A 13,606-nucleotide genomic window follows, 5' to 3' on the forward strand; every position below is an offset into this window, starting at 1 on the left:
TTGAATGCACTTTGTTGTTTGTTTTAGTTTTTATAGTCAAATGAACAAGAAAGAATAAAACCTTGTATTGAAAGCTGCTCTTATAACTGTAATGACATTATGTTACTCGTGGAGTAAATTCCTTCAGATTAATGCAGAGTGTGAAGGCTGTAACGTTTGTGAAAAGATTATACAGTAAACTTAAGTAAACAACAGAAGATTTTCAACCGAAACGGAAAAGTCAGCACAGACAGGATTGCATTCAAATGTTCCATGACATGAAGAAGACATAAAGACGCTCGTTTTAATGTTTACTCTCAGGTGCATTATGGGACGTTTGATCAAAGACATCCGCTTCCAAACCATCCTCGTGCTTCTCACCTATCTGCCACGTATATAAACAATATCTACATGTCTGCCACGTATATAAACAATATCTACATGTCTGCCACGTATATAAACAATATCTACATGTCTGCCACGTATATAAACAATATCTACGTGTCTGCCACGTATATAAGGTGAAAAGGACAGTGAACACAATATTGAGTTCTCGTTTCCTCTCAGCACAGCAGACTACAACCATGAAGATCCACTGTTTGTTTCTTCTGACTTTACTCATCCCTCTTCCTTCTCAAGGAGAAGTGACTCCTTTCAGTACCTGCCCGCGGTTCTTCTTCAATGGAGCCCCCCCTACAATACTCCCAGACCAAAACCGGTACAAGCAAATATGTCAGTGTCTACAGGACCAGAACAAAAAACTTAATTACTTCTATGCTACGCTGTACGATACCACAAACAAGATTCCGGTGTATTCTGCCTATGTGTTGGGGGACGGACAAGGAGCTAAGCATAGGGAGGACAAGTGGTTTTCCGAACCTGAGGTACTGTATTATCAGTTGAATAGAACAGATCTAAAAGACCTTGCACTCTCATTTCTCCAATACAGTTGACTAAAATGCCATTTGAGAGGTGATTTTCACAACACTGTTAATGTCTGCATTATCCTACACCTAGGGCTAGTACAGAAATACTTTAATTCATGTTCATTGACTTAATCTCTATCTACACTATCATATGTTTGGGGTGTCTCATTTATGCGATGATTGAATTAATACTATTGACTGTAAATATAAATATTGATATTAAATTGACTTTTAGTAAGGGCCAGTCAGAAAGCACCATATAAACTACATGATATAATTATTCATGCACTACCAAGCAGGCGTTTGTAAACCTCAGTCAGCTAAGCATAGCGATGTCACTGCAGTGTGAAGCTCAATTTCAACACCCAGCCAATCATCTCTCTCCTTTCCTAGCTTGATGGAGGTGACCATTTTTGTATGGACAAGATGAGTGATACCATTCCGCAAAGGAACTGGGGTGTACACCAGGCCAAGAACACAGACTACATAGGCACACGACAGACAGGCTGTGTGAAAGGCCACCTGTACCCCGTTCAGCACACCTCGGACAAGGACACTGCGCTGGCCACCTCCACCCTGACCAACGCAGCCCCACAGGACAAGGACTTCAACAACCGTGCATGGAAGACACACGAAGGGGTAATGCGCAATCTGTATACACCTTGTAACACAGTCTACATTGTCACAGGGGTGGTGCCAGGGCAAAGAACGATTGGGACTGGTCGTGTCAGAGTGGCACAGTTCTACTGGAGTGCCTACTGTTGCTTGAGTCCAGGTTGTACACCCAGGTCGGAGGGTTACTGGGGTCCTGACAACAATGGTCGGGTGGTGAGGCGCACTGTGCAGGAGCTGGAGGCCTGGCTGACAGTTCAATATAATACAATGTTCTCTGTGTTTAATGGACAATGTTGATAATTTAACAAGTTCAGTAGGGAGGCCTGAGAATACACTCATACATTTTTTACAATTATTATTAATCAACAATAAAATACAAACTAAGTAAAGATCTTGGAACCAACTAAATGTCTGTTTGTAGTAATTAAAAGAAATGATTCACATTATGCATTTGTATTCGGATAGTATTTCTTGTAGATAAAAGCATTTAATAAAGAAGTAATCTCAAATGAAAACCTGTGAAACCCTGTGTTTATATAAATACATTTAAATGTAAATAACATATGTCTGTACAGTAAGTCTGCACAACACAACTTGATTCAAAGAATACACTTATTTATTTATTTTTACAATGTCCACAAATGTGAATAAGCAAGCCCTGCCTGATCAGAGACACATGCTACCTAATCAGAACAGCGATGTAGACCAGAGCCAGCATATCCAGAGAGCCCTTGAGACACGAGTCATTGTACGTTAAATGACAGACAAGAGTTCTACTGTGTTTCTCATCCATGTTTACAGTGACTCTTAAGTAGTTAGGCAAATCTCTCATGCAAGTGTTTAACTGCCAGTCACACTTCGTGACAACACACCCATGCGCACACACATATTCACGCACACATTCAAATACACACTCACACACATTCACACAGTCAGCAGAAAGAGGGCGTGGCTGAAACAGCGAGAGCTCTCATTGAAACAAGGCCTCGGTTGTTCCCTCGTACTTCACATGGCGATCGTCGTCGGATCCTACGTACCCCTCACCTGGAAAGAAAGAGAGAGAGACAAAGATGGAAAGAGAAAGAGAGTCTGTACATGACTTTTAACTCATGTCCTAGTCTAAAGAAGATGTGCATACGTATTCAACATTTAAACGTTTTACAACTAACAATTTAATTCCAGAATATCCACCAGAAGCACAGGGATATGCCCCCATATGGTACCTGCAGAGTAGAATAACAATCTATCAAAACAGTTCAGTGGGCAGGTCCTTGGCCTGGGTGTTGTCCAAACTGGATCACAGATGAGTGTGAAAGGGATGTAACTTTTGCAGTAGGAGCTAAATCTTTTTTTGCGTTTTGGACGTCCATATGGACGTCCATAGACTGACGGCGATGGCTGCTGATCTTTGCATGGATGGACGGACGGCGATGCTGTTCAGAGTGCCGTCCATAGAGGGAGCATATATTTTGGACGGCGTCATAGCCGTCCATATGGACGGCGATGCTGTTCAGAGTGCCGTCCATAGAGGGAGCATATATTTTGGCATATATTTTGGACGGCGTCATAGCCGTCCATATGGACGGCGATGCTGTTCAGAGTGCCGTCCATAGAGGGAGCAGATATTTTGGACGGCGATGGATTAGCAGGGACGTGATCTTTGCATGGATGGACGGACGGCGATGCTGTTCAGAGTGCCGTCCATAGAGGGAGCATATATTTTGGACGGCGTCATAGCCGTCCATATGGACGGCGATGCTGTTCAGAGTGCCGTCCATAGAGGGAGCATATATTTTGGCATATATTTTGGACGGCGTCATAGCCGTCCATATGGACGGCGATGCTGTTCAGAGTGCTGTCCATAGAGGGAGCATATATTTTGGACGGCGATGGATTGAATGTTTAGCAGGCTGTTGAGCTAACAGAACTGCCGAAGGCTACCATAGCATGTAGCTAGCTACATTAACTTTGGATGACTCAATCTTTTGTCAAGTTAATTTGTATGAATTGCTTGTTAGTGCAATATTTACGCCTTTATTCTGTTTTTTTTACATAATCAGCAGTATGATCTCATGACAATATAGACTTGAAAAACAATATGTTATGGTTTGGGTTTGCCTATAGGCTACATTTATTTTAATTATTTCGAGAATTGTTAATAAAGACTCATTTAAAATGTTAACATTGTGTTATGACCCTATGAAATACATTGCCATTTAGGTCTTTTAAACCGTCAGTTTAAAGTGTTTTATGGGTGGATTTGAAGCCACCAGTCAGTAGCTCCAATCTTGCGCACGGAGACAAACGCAAAACAACAAACACTCGCTTGGAGCGGAGACCAATGCAAAACACAATACGATGTGTTGAGCCAAACCAAAGCCGTCAAAGGCTACCATGAATGTAGCTACAGCAACCGTGGATGACTCAATAAGTTTTGTCACGTTATTTTGTATTAATTGCATTTAAGTGAAGGCTATATATTTACGCCTTTATTTTATTTTTAACATACAAAAGTAGGCCAATCAACAATATAATCTCATGACAATACAGACTTGAAAAACAATATGTTATGGTTAGGGTTTGCCTAGATATAGGCTACATATATTTTAAATATTTCGAGAATTGTTAATAAAGACTCAATTAAGATTTTAACATTGTGTTATGACCCTATGAAATACATTGCCCTTTAGGTCTTTGAAGCCGTCAGTTTCAAAGTGTTTTATGGGTGGATTTGGAGCCACCAGTCAGTAGCTCCAATGTTGCGCACGAACCACTTTGAGCGGAGACAAATGCAAAACGTAATAGCCTATGGGCCTAACACTCCAAATTTGAAAATTTTAAATGAGTCTTTATTAACAATTCTCGAAATAATTAAAATATATGTAGCCTATAGGCAAACCCAAACCATAACATATTGTTTTTCAAGTCTATATTGTCATGAGATCATACTGCTGATTATGTAAAAAAAACAGAATAAAGGCGTAAATATTGCACTAACATGCAATTCATACAAATTAACTTGACAAAAGATTGAGTCATCCAAAGTTAATGTAGCTAGCTACATGCTATGGTAGCCTTCGGCAGTTCTGTTAGCTCAACAGCCTGCTAAACATTCAATCCATCGCCGTCCAAAATATATGCTCCCTCTATGGACGGCACTCTGAACAGCATCGCCGTCCATATGGACGGCTATGATGCCGTCCAAAATATCTGCTCCCTCTATGGACGGCACGAGGGACGTCCCTGCTAATCCATCGCCGTCCAAAATATCTGCTCCCTCTATGGACGGCACTCTGAACAGCATCGCCGTCCATATGGACGGCTATGACGCCGTCCAAAATATATGCTCCCTCTATGGACGGCACTCTGAACAGCATCGCCGTCCGTCCATCCATGCAAAGATCAGCAGCCATCGCCGTCAGTCTATGGACGTCCATATGGACGTCCAAAACGCAAAAAAAGATTTAGCTGCCTCTCAACTTTTGGATGGTGTCCTTTAAATGTTCATACATTGCATATACTTAATATGTCTACACAACATTTATAAATGGTTTGGTTCGTAGATTTAAATCATTTTGACACCAAGGTTGACCGACTTATCATACTGTAATTTCTTCATCATGAATCCTAGATTTGGCCATTTTGCTGCTAGAGGGAGTCAGCCACCTTGTATTGTAAGACACACTTCAAATTATTAAATATCAACTTCAGAAACCTCCCCATTTGCTGACAGACACACAACTCATATTTCCTGGTGGAGGAGGAAGAGACTGATTAGTAACCTGTGGCTCCTCTGGGGGGGGCCTGGTCTGTGTGTTGATGTGTTTGGAGGTTTGACTTTGAGTTGTTGTGTGGGTTAGTTACCACTAGAGGGCAGTGACACACTGTATTGTAGTGATGGGTCTTTCGCGAATGATTATCTTTTTTTAATAGATTAATATAGTCTATAAAAAATGTAATGATTATGAAACAATGAATTTTAATTGTGCTTAAAATAATTGACTAATTCAAAGAACAACAAAAAAATACTTGAAGGCCTACAGGCGCACACGATCATCCTCACATTCTGTTCCTGTCAATCATACACGCGGTGTCAACCAATCATACTGCATGAGGGAGGGCCGAGCTAACTCACACACACTCAGTAGATGAGTAGTCGAAACTCGGAGGAGAACCATAACAAATCAATGCATTTTTAAAGACATTGTGGTTAAGGTCAGGGGCGTGTTCAGGGAGTGGCCTAGGGTGGCACGGGCCACCCCTGAAATCTGATTGGCCGCCCCAATATATGATTGGCTATATGCCCAGTCAGAGGCGGGCCACCCCTATCAAAAATGTCTGGACAAACCCCTGGTTAAGGTAGAGTATGATTTCATATAATAATTGAATTCAAATTGTTTTCACACCTATCATAGTCAAATTCATAGTTAAAACTTGTATTTTTTCAAGAGCCGTTCGAGAGCATTTCAGTGAGCTGAGCCAAACAAGCCGGCTCACGAAAAAGAGCCGGAATGCCCATCACTACTGCATTGACCCTAATGTCCCTAAAAATGACAATTGGCTCGTTCAGTTCATTTCAGTTCCAGTGGGAAGTTCTGAATAGCAGTGCCGGTCCTTCGTCCCGTGGGGGGGGGGGGGGGAGTGGGGGGGGGGGGGGGGGGGGGGAGTAGGGGGGGGGGGGGGAGTGGGGGGGGGGGGGGAGTGTGGGGGGGGGGGGGGGAGTGTGGGGGGGGGGGACCTTGCTTAGGGCACCAAAGGTGCTAGGACTGGCACTGCTAAGTAGTTCTATATTATTGGGGTACAAGTTGGTTGCGTGAAGCTCAGTCCAGCTTGAGAGTCCAATTCACTCAATAATGTGTTCATTTTCCTTCTGACACCTATCAGACATGGCCTCCGCTCTCTTCACCCCCTCCACCTACTCGACGGCGTTCTCCTGCACGCCCGTCCTGATTGGAGACCACCTGCTGTGTTCCATCTGCATGGACCTGTTCCAGGACCCCGTCACGACAACAGAGGTGAGCTCTGTTACTGATTGGCTGATTGATCAAAACTAAATAACCTGAACGAAATGTAATGTTATTAGCCTATGTGATGGCATGATTGATATGTTTTTGGTTTACTTTGTATGGTGAAAGTTTTACACTTGAACACTTGGCATTCATGCCCTTTTATATATATTTTTTGTATAAAGAGTTAAGATTCTGCTGATATTGTATAATGAAGATATATGCCAAAAAAAATGAAATTACGTTTTATAGTTAAGTGCATTTGTGTTTCAGTTTTTCAATGAATTATTGATTCTCATAAAAATCATGTGACTTTTAGGTATCACTGAATTAAACATACTTGATGTACGCAAGGTGGAATAACACATCATTGAAACAAAAGCTAAGAAAATATTGAGCGTGTACTGTTAACTAAGGGATTGTATGTCTCAGTGGTTAAAGCATTTGACTGCAGATTAAGACGTTGCAGGTCCATCATGAATACAAACAACATCAATGTATTTGTATGGAGACTTTATTCTTTAAAAGATGCATGATTGTCAGTTAGGCAAGAAGTTTATGCATTCTGAAATAAACAAACAGCTGTGTCCTAGTCAGCACTGAGGAGGAAGCCACTGAAAGTGGTATGACCAAAGTCATCCCCCCAAACGTGAGTTTGAGAGCGCATGATCACATAGACCGGGTCCCCCTCGTTCAGCTCCAGGGTCACTGCGTTGCCCCCGTTGTCGGCCTTATCCTCAGCTTTGTGATCCGACGTGGTGACGATTCGTTTTCCATTCTTGAGTAGTAATAACACTACTCCCTCTTCGCCTCCTGCATGATAGAAGTAGCAGAAATAGTACACCCCTTTCATTGGGGCGGTAAAGACTCCTGTGGAGAGAGAGAGAGTTTTTTGTGGTAATCTGTACAGTCCATTTAAAAGGTTAAATATGAGGTTGTCTCGATCTGAAACCCTTCTGCTGTTCCTACTAGTCTAAAACTGATTTCTTTCAAAGCTGGTTCGTAAATTGTTCAGTTTTTTCCTACTATTTTGTTTACTTAGGGAAAAAGTGAACAATTGTGTAGATATAATTAGATCAAATGTACCTGTATTTGAATTGTAGGCATTGCCAATGTTAGTGATGACGGTTTTGTAAATCATTGTGGTGTCAACATTGAAAGGACCAATTGTTCCAGTTCCTCCTGCTGCAGCAGAGAAGATGACCTGTGTTCTCTCTGTGTAAAACAAAACCACATCATTACATTAACATATTTAGCAGACACTCTTATCCAGAGCGACTTACAGTAAGTACAGGGACAGTCTCCCCTGAGGCAAGTAGGGTGAAGTGCCTAGCCCAAGGACACAACGTCATTTGGCGCAGCCAAGAATCGAACCGGCAACCTTCTGATTAATAGCCAGAGTCCCTAACCGCTCAGCCATCTGACTCCCCGTCATCATTACAATCATTACAATTAGCTTGTGTTGTCGAGAAACAATAACGTTTCCTTGAAATTATCCCTTTTACCTTTCTTTCGGAGATGATCAACTTGGCTTTCTAGAAGTTTCAGCCTGTCTTCCAAGGTTGAGGAGGGAAGCTGTGTCGACTCTTGGTCTTCCTGAGCAGCAGACAGACCACAGAACAGCAACACCAGCAAACAGGACAAGTTCTTCATCTTCAGCACGATTCTGTTGGCTATCAAACACCTTCAATGGTTCCCCGAGAAGAAGTCTCTCATTTTATAAAGCAACTGGCAGTTTTTTTTTGTAAATTTCTGGGATTTAGTCCAGGCATATAACTTATTGACAGAGCAGCATACATTCTCTACCAGTGTTTCTGTCATTTACGGGAAATACCTAGCAAAAACATGTGTTAACCCTGAACATACAGATCACCGTCTGCAACCAGAGTTGATTGACCGAGTGTCTACACTTCAGGTTAAAGACATTTTTCTGTCCAATAAATCAACTGATGAACAGCAATAGTTGAAGTTAATATCCACTAACTAGACATGGGACCCAATAAACAATAAAACATTGATTGTTCTATACCACATGAAAATAAGTAACAGCAATAGATTTATTCAGTAATAATTATTGAAACATTACTTGGCACTGGGCATTCAAAAATTGACAGAGCAGCATACTGTCTGGTTATGCCAGTTTAGCAGTCATTTCCCTCAAATGCTTGGCACAAATCATGTTGATCCTGAACTGACTGGTAAGACAATGAATCAACACAGCGTGTCCACACTGCAGGTTCATGTGGTCATTTATGCGATAAATGAACTGACAAAGAGAAGTTAATACCCACTTGCTAGACATGGCTAAACCCAATCAACAATAAAATATAGCTTGTTCTATACCACAAGAAGAAAAGTAATAATAGTGGATATAAAAACTGAAAACAAACAAACACAAAACAAAAGACTACACTAATATTGTTTTCTTGCAAAACAATTACAATACTTAATAATAATAACTACTGATATAATTCATTACATTAGTCATCAGTAGGCTATAATATTGAAAACCATTTAAAAATAGCAGTTGATCGAGGCTTTGGCTGTGCTCCAGATGTGGAAACTGTTCTGCCTGAAGTGCAACACAGCAGGGGTTTGAAAGTTGTATCGGTTAATTAGCACTAGAGGGCAGTAATGTACATCACTGACCAGTGACCATCCTGTGTACTTGTACATGATGATGGCTCGTTATGCTCATATCAGTTACAATGGGAAGTTCTGAAATTGTTCTTGCCCAGTGCCAAGTAATGTTTTAATAAATATTGTTGATCCTGAACTCTATTGACTGGTAAGACAATCAACACAGTGTATCCACACTGCAGGTTTTAGTGGTAATTTATGCGATAAATGAACTGACAAAGAGAAGTTACGGTAATATCCACTGAATACAGGAGAGTATAAACCATAAGCTATTAAAGTGGTTAACTTGTGTACAGTAAATGCATTGTTTGCTGGTTTATTTTGCTACTTCTCAGTACACCACATTAAGTACACCCCTAAGTACTGTAAGACTTTGAATACTTAAAGTGCAAATCAACACCTCACCACTCTAGTGGGTTTGTTTCTGTTAAAATTTAAAACCGTATAAGAGGGTAAAAACATACCAGGCAAACATTGGTATGATGTAATAAAATTGCTATTTCGTGCATTAAATTAATAGTGTGTATATGATCAGGGATTAATAATAATCAATTGTATTGGTGTCACCGAGTGGCCCCCAAATCATTTCTGCTTCAGGCCCCATAAAGGGTTAGAGCCGGCCCTGGCTTCAGCCATGTCCCGAAAAAGACACGGAAACACAAATTGTCCCAACCAAAAACTGCAGAGTGAAACATAACGTTGATAGTACATAAAGCTCAAAAAACTGTGTTTGCACTTAAATTAATGCCATTTTCTTTTATTTGGCTTCAACTTTTGATGTCTTTACCCACGCTGAAATCCAACCTACTCCCTTGGGTCTCATTGGCAATCATTAATTGTTGTGATCTTTCCACAGAAGTGTCCTTGGCTCGTTGGCAAACACGACACATGCTGGGACACCATGAGATACCTGCCCTTTAACTCTTTGTAGGCAGTGGCATGACCATTTAAAGCCCTGGCAACAGCAGGATAGGTGAATTTTATACAATGGTCTGGGTGAAAACTCGATTCTGATTGGCTGCAGGTGAATGGTGAGAGGTTGGTATAGCCAGTGGGTAAAGAATTTGGTTTTGAGCATTTGACTGCAGATCTAGAGGTTGCTGTTCAAATCCCCCCTTGCATGTCACTTTGGATTGAAGGGTTTGCTTAGTGAGAACATAATTATCATTATATGATACTGAAATAGTATTTTGACATTAACACAGAAAGTGCTTAAAAGTCATCTAAACACATAAATAACCAGTGTAGTTATTGACATTGATTTGAATGGTCCTGCCTTAGAAAAGTTGGCCAAAGCCAGATATTTATGAATATTTGTTCTATGGTGTAAAAAAAACCTAACATCTGGAAATTGTTATCTTTTTCCTGTACTTTATCAGCATTTGGTGCTATATGGGGCAAATGTCCTCCTTGGGCTTGTGTGAAACTGATAAAAAATGACCCACATCAATGACTTCTGCCCTGAGAACTTCAGTTAAGTGACCAGATCCTCTCTTCTCAGTATAGCTGAACACCAAACCATGAAGATCAACTGTTTATTTCTTCTAACTGTCCTCCTCGCTCCTCTTTCTCAAGGAGAAGTGACTTCTTTCAGTAAGTGCAAGCAGTTCTTTGTCAACGGAGTTGCTCCTACAATACTTGTGGACTTAAAAAACAACAACCGGTACCAGCAAATATGTCAGTGTCTCCTGGACCAGAACGACAGACCTGTTTACTACTATGCTACGCTGTACGATACCGCAAACAAGATTCCGGTGTATTCTGCCTATGAGTTTCAGCACCAAGACGTTGATCGGACGGACAAGTGGTACGTCGAACCCCAGGTACTCTTACTCAGTCATCTCTCCAAAACAGTTCTTCAAGATGCAGATCGAGAGTGCATGTCAGAGAGTTTTATGTAAAGAAATGGACACAATTATGCTTTGTATGTGCAGTCTAGATATAACACAGGAGCTGTTAAGGGATAATGCATTAAATTGTTCAGCAATACCAATAGTATAGGTATATACCGTATGCGTACTAATTAAAATGGACCAATATCTACTAATATCTCTATTTACATGATCATATTATTCCAGGTGTCTGAGTACATTCCCTACATTTTCATTTACTACGTTATCTTTCTTCTTGTACTGCATTACCTGTATTTTCATAAACTACATTATCTACTTATTCATGCATGTCCAAGCAAGCGTTTGCAAACCTCAGCCACCTCTCTGTAGCGTGAAACACAGTCTCGACACCCAATGATCCAATGAACTCTGTCCTTTCAAACACCCAATGATCCAATGAACTCTGTCCTTCCAAACACCCAATGATCAAATGACCTCTGTCTGTCCTGTACTTCCTGTAGCTGGACGGAGGTGTGCGCACATGCATGGGCGGCCTGAGCCACATTCCGTCCATAGACAGGGGTCGCCACCAGGCCGTGGGGAAGGACTACGACGGCTCAGGCTTCGACAAGGGCCACCTGTACCCGGTCCACCACACCTCCACCCAGGCCTCCATGTTGGCCACCTCCACCCTGACCAACGCTGCCCCCCAGGACCCGGGCTTCAACCGTGGCCAGTGGAGGAAGCATGAGGAGGGCCTGGCCCTTCACCTGGGGGTCAGGTGCTCCCGGGCCCACGTTGTCACCGGGGTCGTGCCTGGGAACACACAGATTGGGAATGGTGTCAGAGTGGCACGGTTCTACTGGAGGGCCTACTGTTGCTTGGAGACCGGTGTTTCGCTCACCTCGGAGGGTTATTTCGGTCCCGACAACAACGGCCGGGTGGAGACGCTCACTGTGAGGGACCTGGAGACCAGGCTGACTGGGTATTATGGGATGCGGTTCTCTGTGTTTGGTGGGAAGTGTCGATGATTTCACAAGATCAGTAGAGAGGTCTAAGCTGACTCTCAAAAAAGTTGCTGACTAATAAAAACTGTGACCATCTCGGAACAAAGTCTTGTGGCCTTCATTTTTCTCCCATCAATGAAATAAAATGTGTGCAGTAAAAGCCTCCCACAGGCTTAAAACTTCAATTATTATATCAGATAAATTATATATATATTTTTTTTATATTATCACTTAGGTACTGTACACAGTGTGTGAAATAATGCAATATCTGTAAGTTGTTTAAGTGATAAGCCAGGCAGAAGTAACTGTATGCTGTTAATCAGACAGGCAAACAAGTTATGATACTGCTTTTTAGACATGTTAAATGTCTGTTAAATCTACAGGAATTATACACTTTACATATGCATATGGTTTATATTTCTGGTCGATGATAAAGTGTTCTAAAATCGAAAACCCTAACCCTGTGTTTACATAAATACATTAAACATAAATAAAGACATACACATTGACATTCTGTAAGTCTGTACAGGCATACAGGCGTACATTACCAGACAGAGGGAGAATTCATTTAAGTATAAAAGTATTTAAGTATAAAACATGAACAAGCCAGTTCTACTGATGACCAGAGAGTTCGACTGTGTTCTTATTGATCATTTAAGAAGTATAGTCAGGAAGTAAGGCAAATCCTTGAAACAGTCTCACATGTAAACCCATCAGAGACACATACAACGTAATCAGAAGAGCGATATAGACCAGAGCCAGCATATCTAGAGAGCCCTTGAGACACAAGTCATTACACGTGTACTCTCCCACTGCAGTGCCCACGGCCACACTGTGATTTATGCCCCTGTTGGGCTCCCCCGACTGTAGACATGCAGAACATGGTTTCTTTTTTTTTCATTCATGAAACTAGTTGTAGTGACATTTTTGGGGAGGGGAATTGGAAACTAAAAGCTACTTTATTTGGATTATCATTACGATTCCACTTGCCCACCATGGTGTTTGATGAAAGATTAAACAATAACAGGCATGTTTGGTCATGGTTTGGTAATAATAATAATATAATATTGATAATAATAATGATGTCATATTGTTCTGCATGGCAAAACATGACATTTTGTTGATTCTGGTTTCATGTTTGTACAGGCTGTAATCAGAGAGTTTTTTCCTCATCACAAATACTGTTAATTTCCTCATCATGAATCCTAGATTTGGCCATTTTGCTGGTAGATAGAGTCAGCCACCATGTATTGTAAGACACAATTTAAATGATTAAATATCAACTTCAGAAACCTCCACATTGGCTAACTTCAGCATTGATTGATGAAAGCATTTTTTTTTTTTGCAAGTGTAAGGTAGGAGATAAGTCAAATTATTTTAAAGGGGGTACCATTAAGATTCTGAAATATTTCGTTTTTATTGGAAATGTAGTTTAACTCCTTTGTCTAGATATTTTAAATTTAAATATTGACATTGAATGCACTTTGTTGTTTGTTTTAGTTTTTATAGTCAAATGAACAAGAAAGAATAAAACCTTGTATTGAAAGCTGCTCTTATAACTGTAATGACATTATGTTACTCGTGGAGTAAATTCCTTCAGA

At 41.0% G+C, this 13,606-nt stretch overlaps 2 protein-coding genes across 2 annotated transcripts; one reads left to right on the plus strand and one right to left on the minus strand.

Moving 5' to 3' along the window:
- Nucleotides 1-7,023: 7,023 nt before the first annotated feature.
- LOC124489105 (complement C1q-like protein 4) lies at nucleotides 7,024-8,404 on the minus strand. Its single transcript, XM_047051759.1, has 3 exons — nucleotides 8,032-8,404; nucleotides 7,613-7,741; nucleotides 7,024-7,396 (listed from the first exon to the last, which is right to left on the minus strand). The coding sequence occupies exons 1-3, from the start codon at nucleotides 8,177-8,179 to the stop codon at nucleotides 7,116-7,118; spliced, it is 558 nt and encodes a 185-aa protein (XP_046907715.1). The 5' UTR covers nucleotides 8,180-8,404; the 3' UTR covers nucleotides 7,024-7,115.
- A 2,244-nt stretch (nucleotides 8,405-10,648) lies between these two features.
- On the plus strand, nucleotides 10,649-12,078 carry LOC124489108 (endonuclease domain-containing 1 protein-like). The gene is made up of 2 exons (XM_047051762.1): nucleotides 10,649-10,989; nucleotides 11,520-12,078. Exons 1-2 carry the CDS (start codon nucleotides 10,687-10,689, stop codon nucleotides 12,027-12,029), a joined length of 813 nt encoding a protein of 270 aa, XP_046907718.1. The 5' UTR covers nucleotides 10,649-10,686; the 3' UTR covers nucleotides 12,030-12,078.
- Nucleotides 12,079-13,606: the final 1,528 nt, after the last annotated feature.

The sequence above is a fragment of the Hypomesus transpacificus genome, unplaced genomic scaffold (assembly GCF_021917145.1).
Source record: "Hypomesus transpacificus isolate Combined female unplaced genomic scaffold, fHypTra1 scaffold_170, whole genome shotgun sequence".
Classification (NCBI taxonomy): domain Eukaryota; kingdom Metazoa; phylum Chordata; class Actinopteri; order Osmeriformes; family Osmeridae; genus Hypomesus; species Hypomesus transpacificus.

Excerpts from the sequence above, each read along its gene's own strand:
- LOC124489108 (XM_047051762.1), top strand. The coding sequence starts at position 10,687 with ATGAAGATCAACTGTTTATTTCTTCTAACTGTCCTCCTCGCTCCTCTT. Across the intron at positions 10,990-11,519 it reads AGTGGTACGTCGAACCCCAG|CTGGACGGAGGTGTGCGCAC; the intron begins GTACTCTTACTC and ends TACTTCCTGTAG.
- LOC124489105 (XM_047051759.1), bottom strand. The coding sequence starts at position 8,179 with ATGAAGAACTTGTCCTGTTTGCTGGTGTTGCTGTTCTGTGGTCTGTCT. Across the intron at positions 7,742-8,031 it reads TGATCATCTCCGAAAGAAAG|AGAGAACACAGGTCATCTTC; the intron begins GTAAAAGGGATA and ends TGTTTTACACAG. Across the intron at positions 7,397-7,612 it reads TGCCTACAATTCAAATACAG|GAGTCTTTACCGCCCCAATG; the intron begins GTACATTTGATC and ends CTCTCTCCACAG.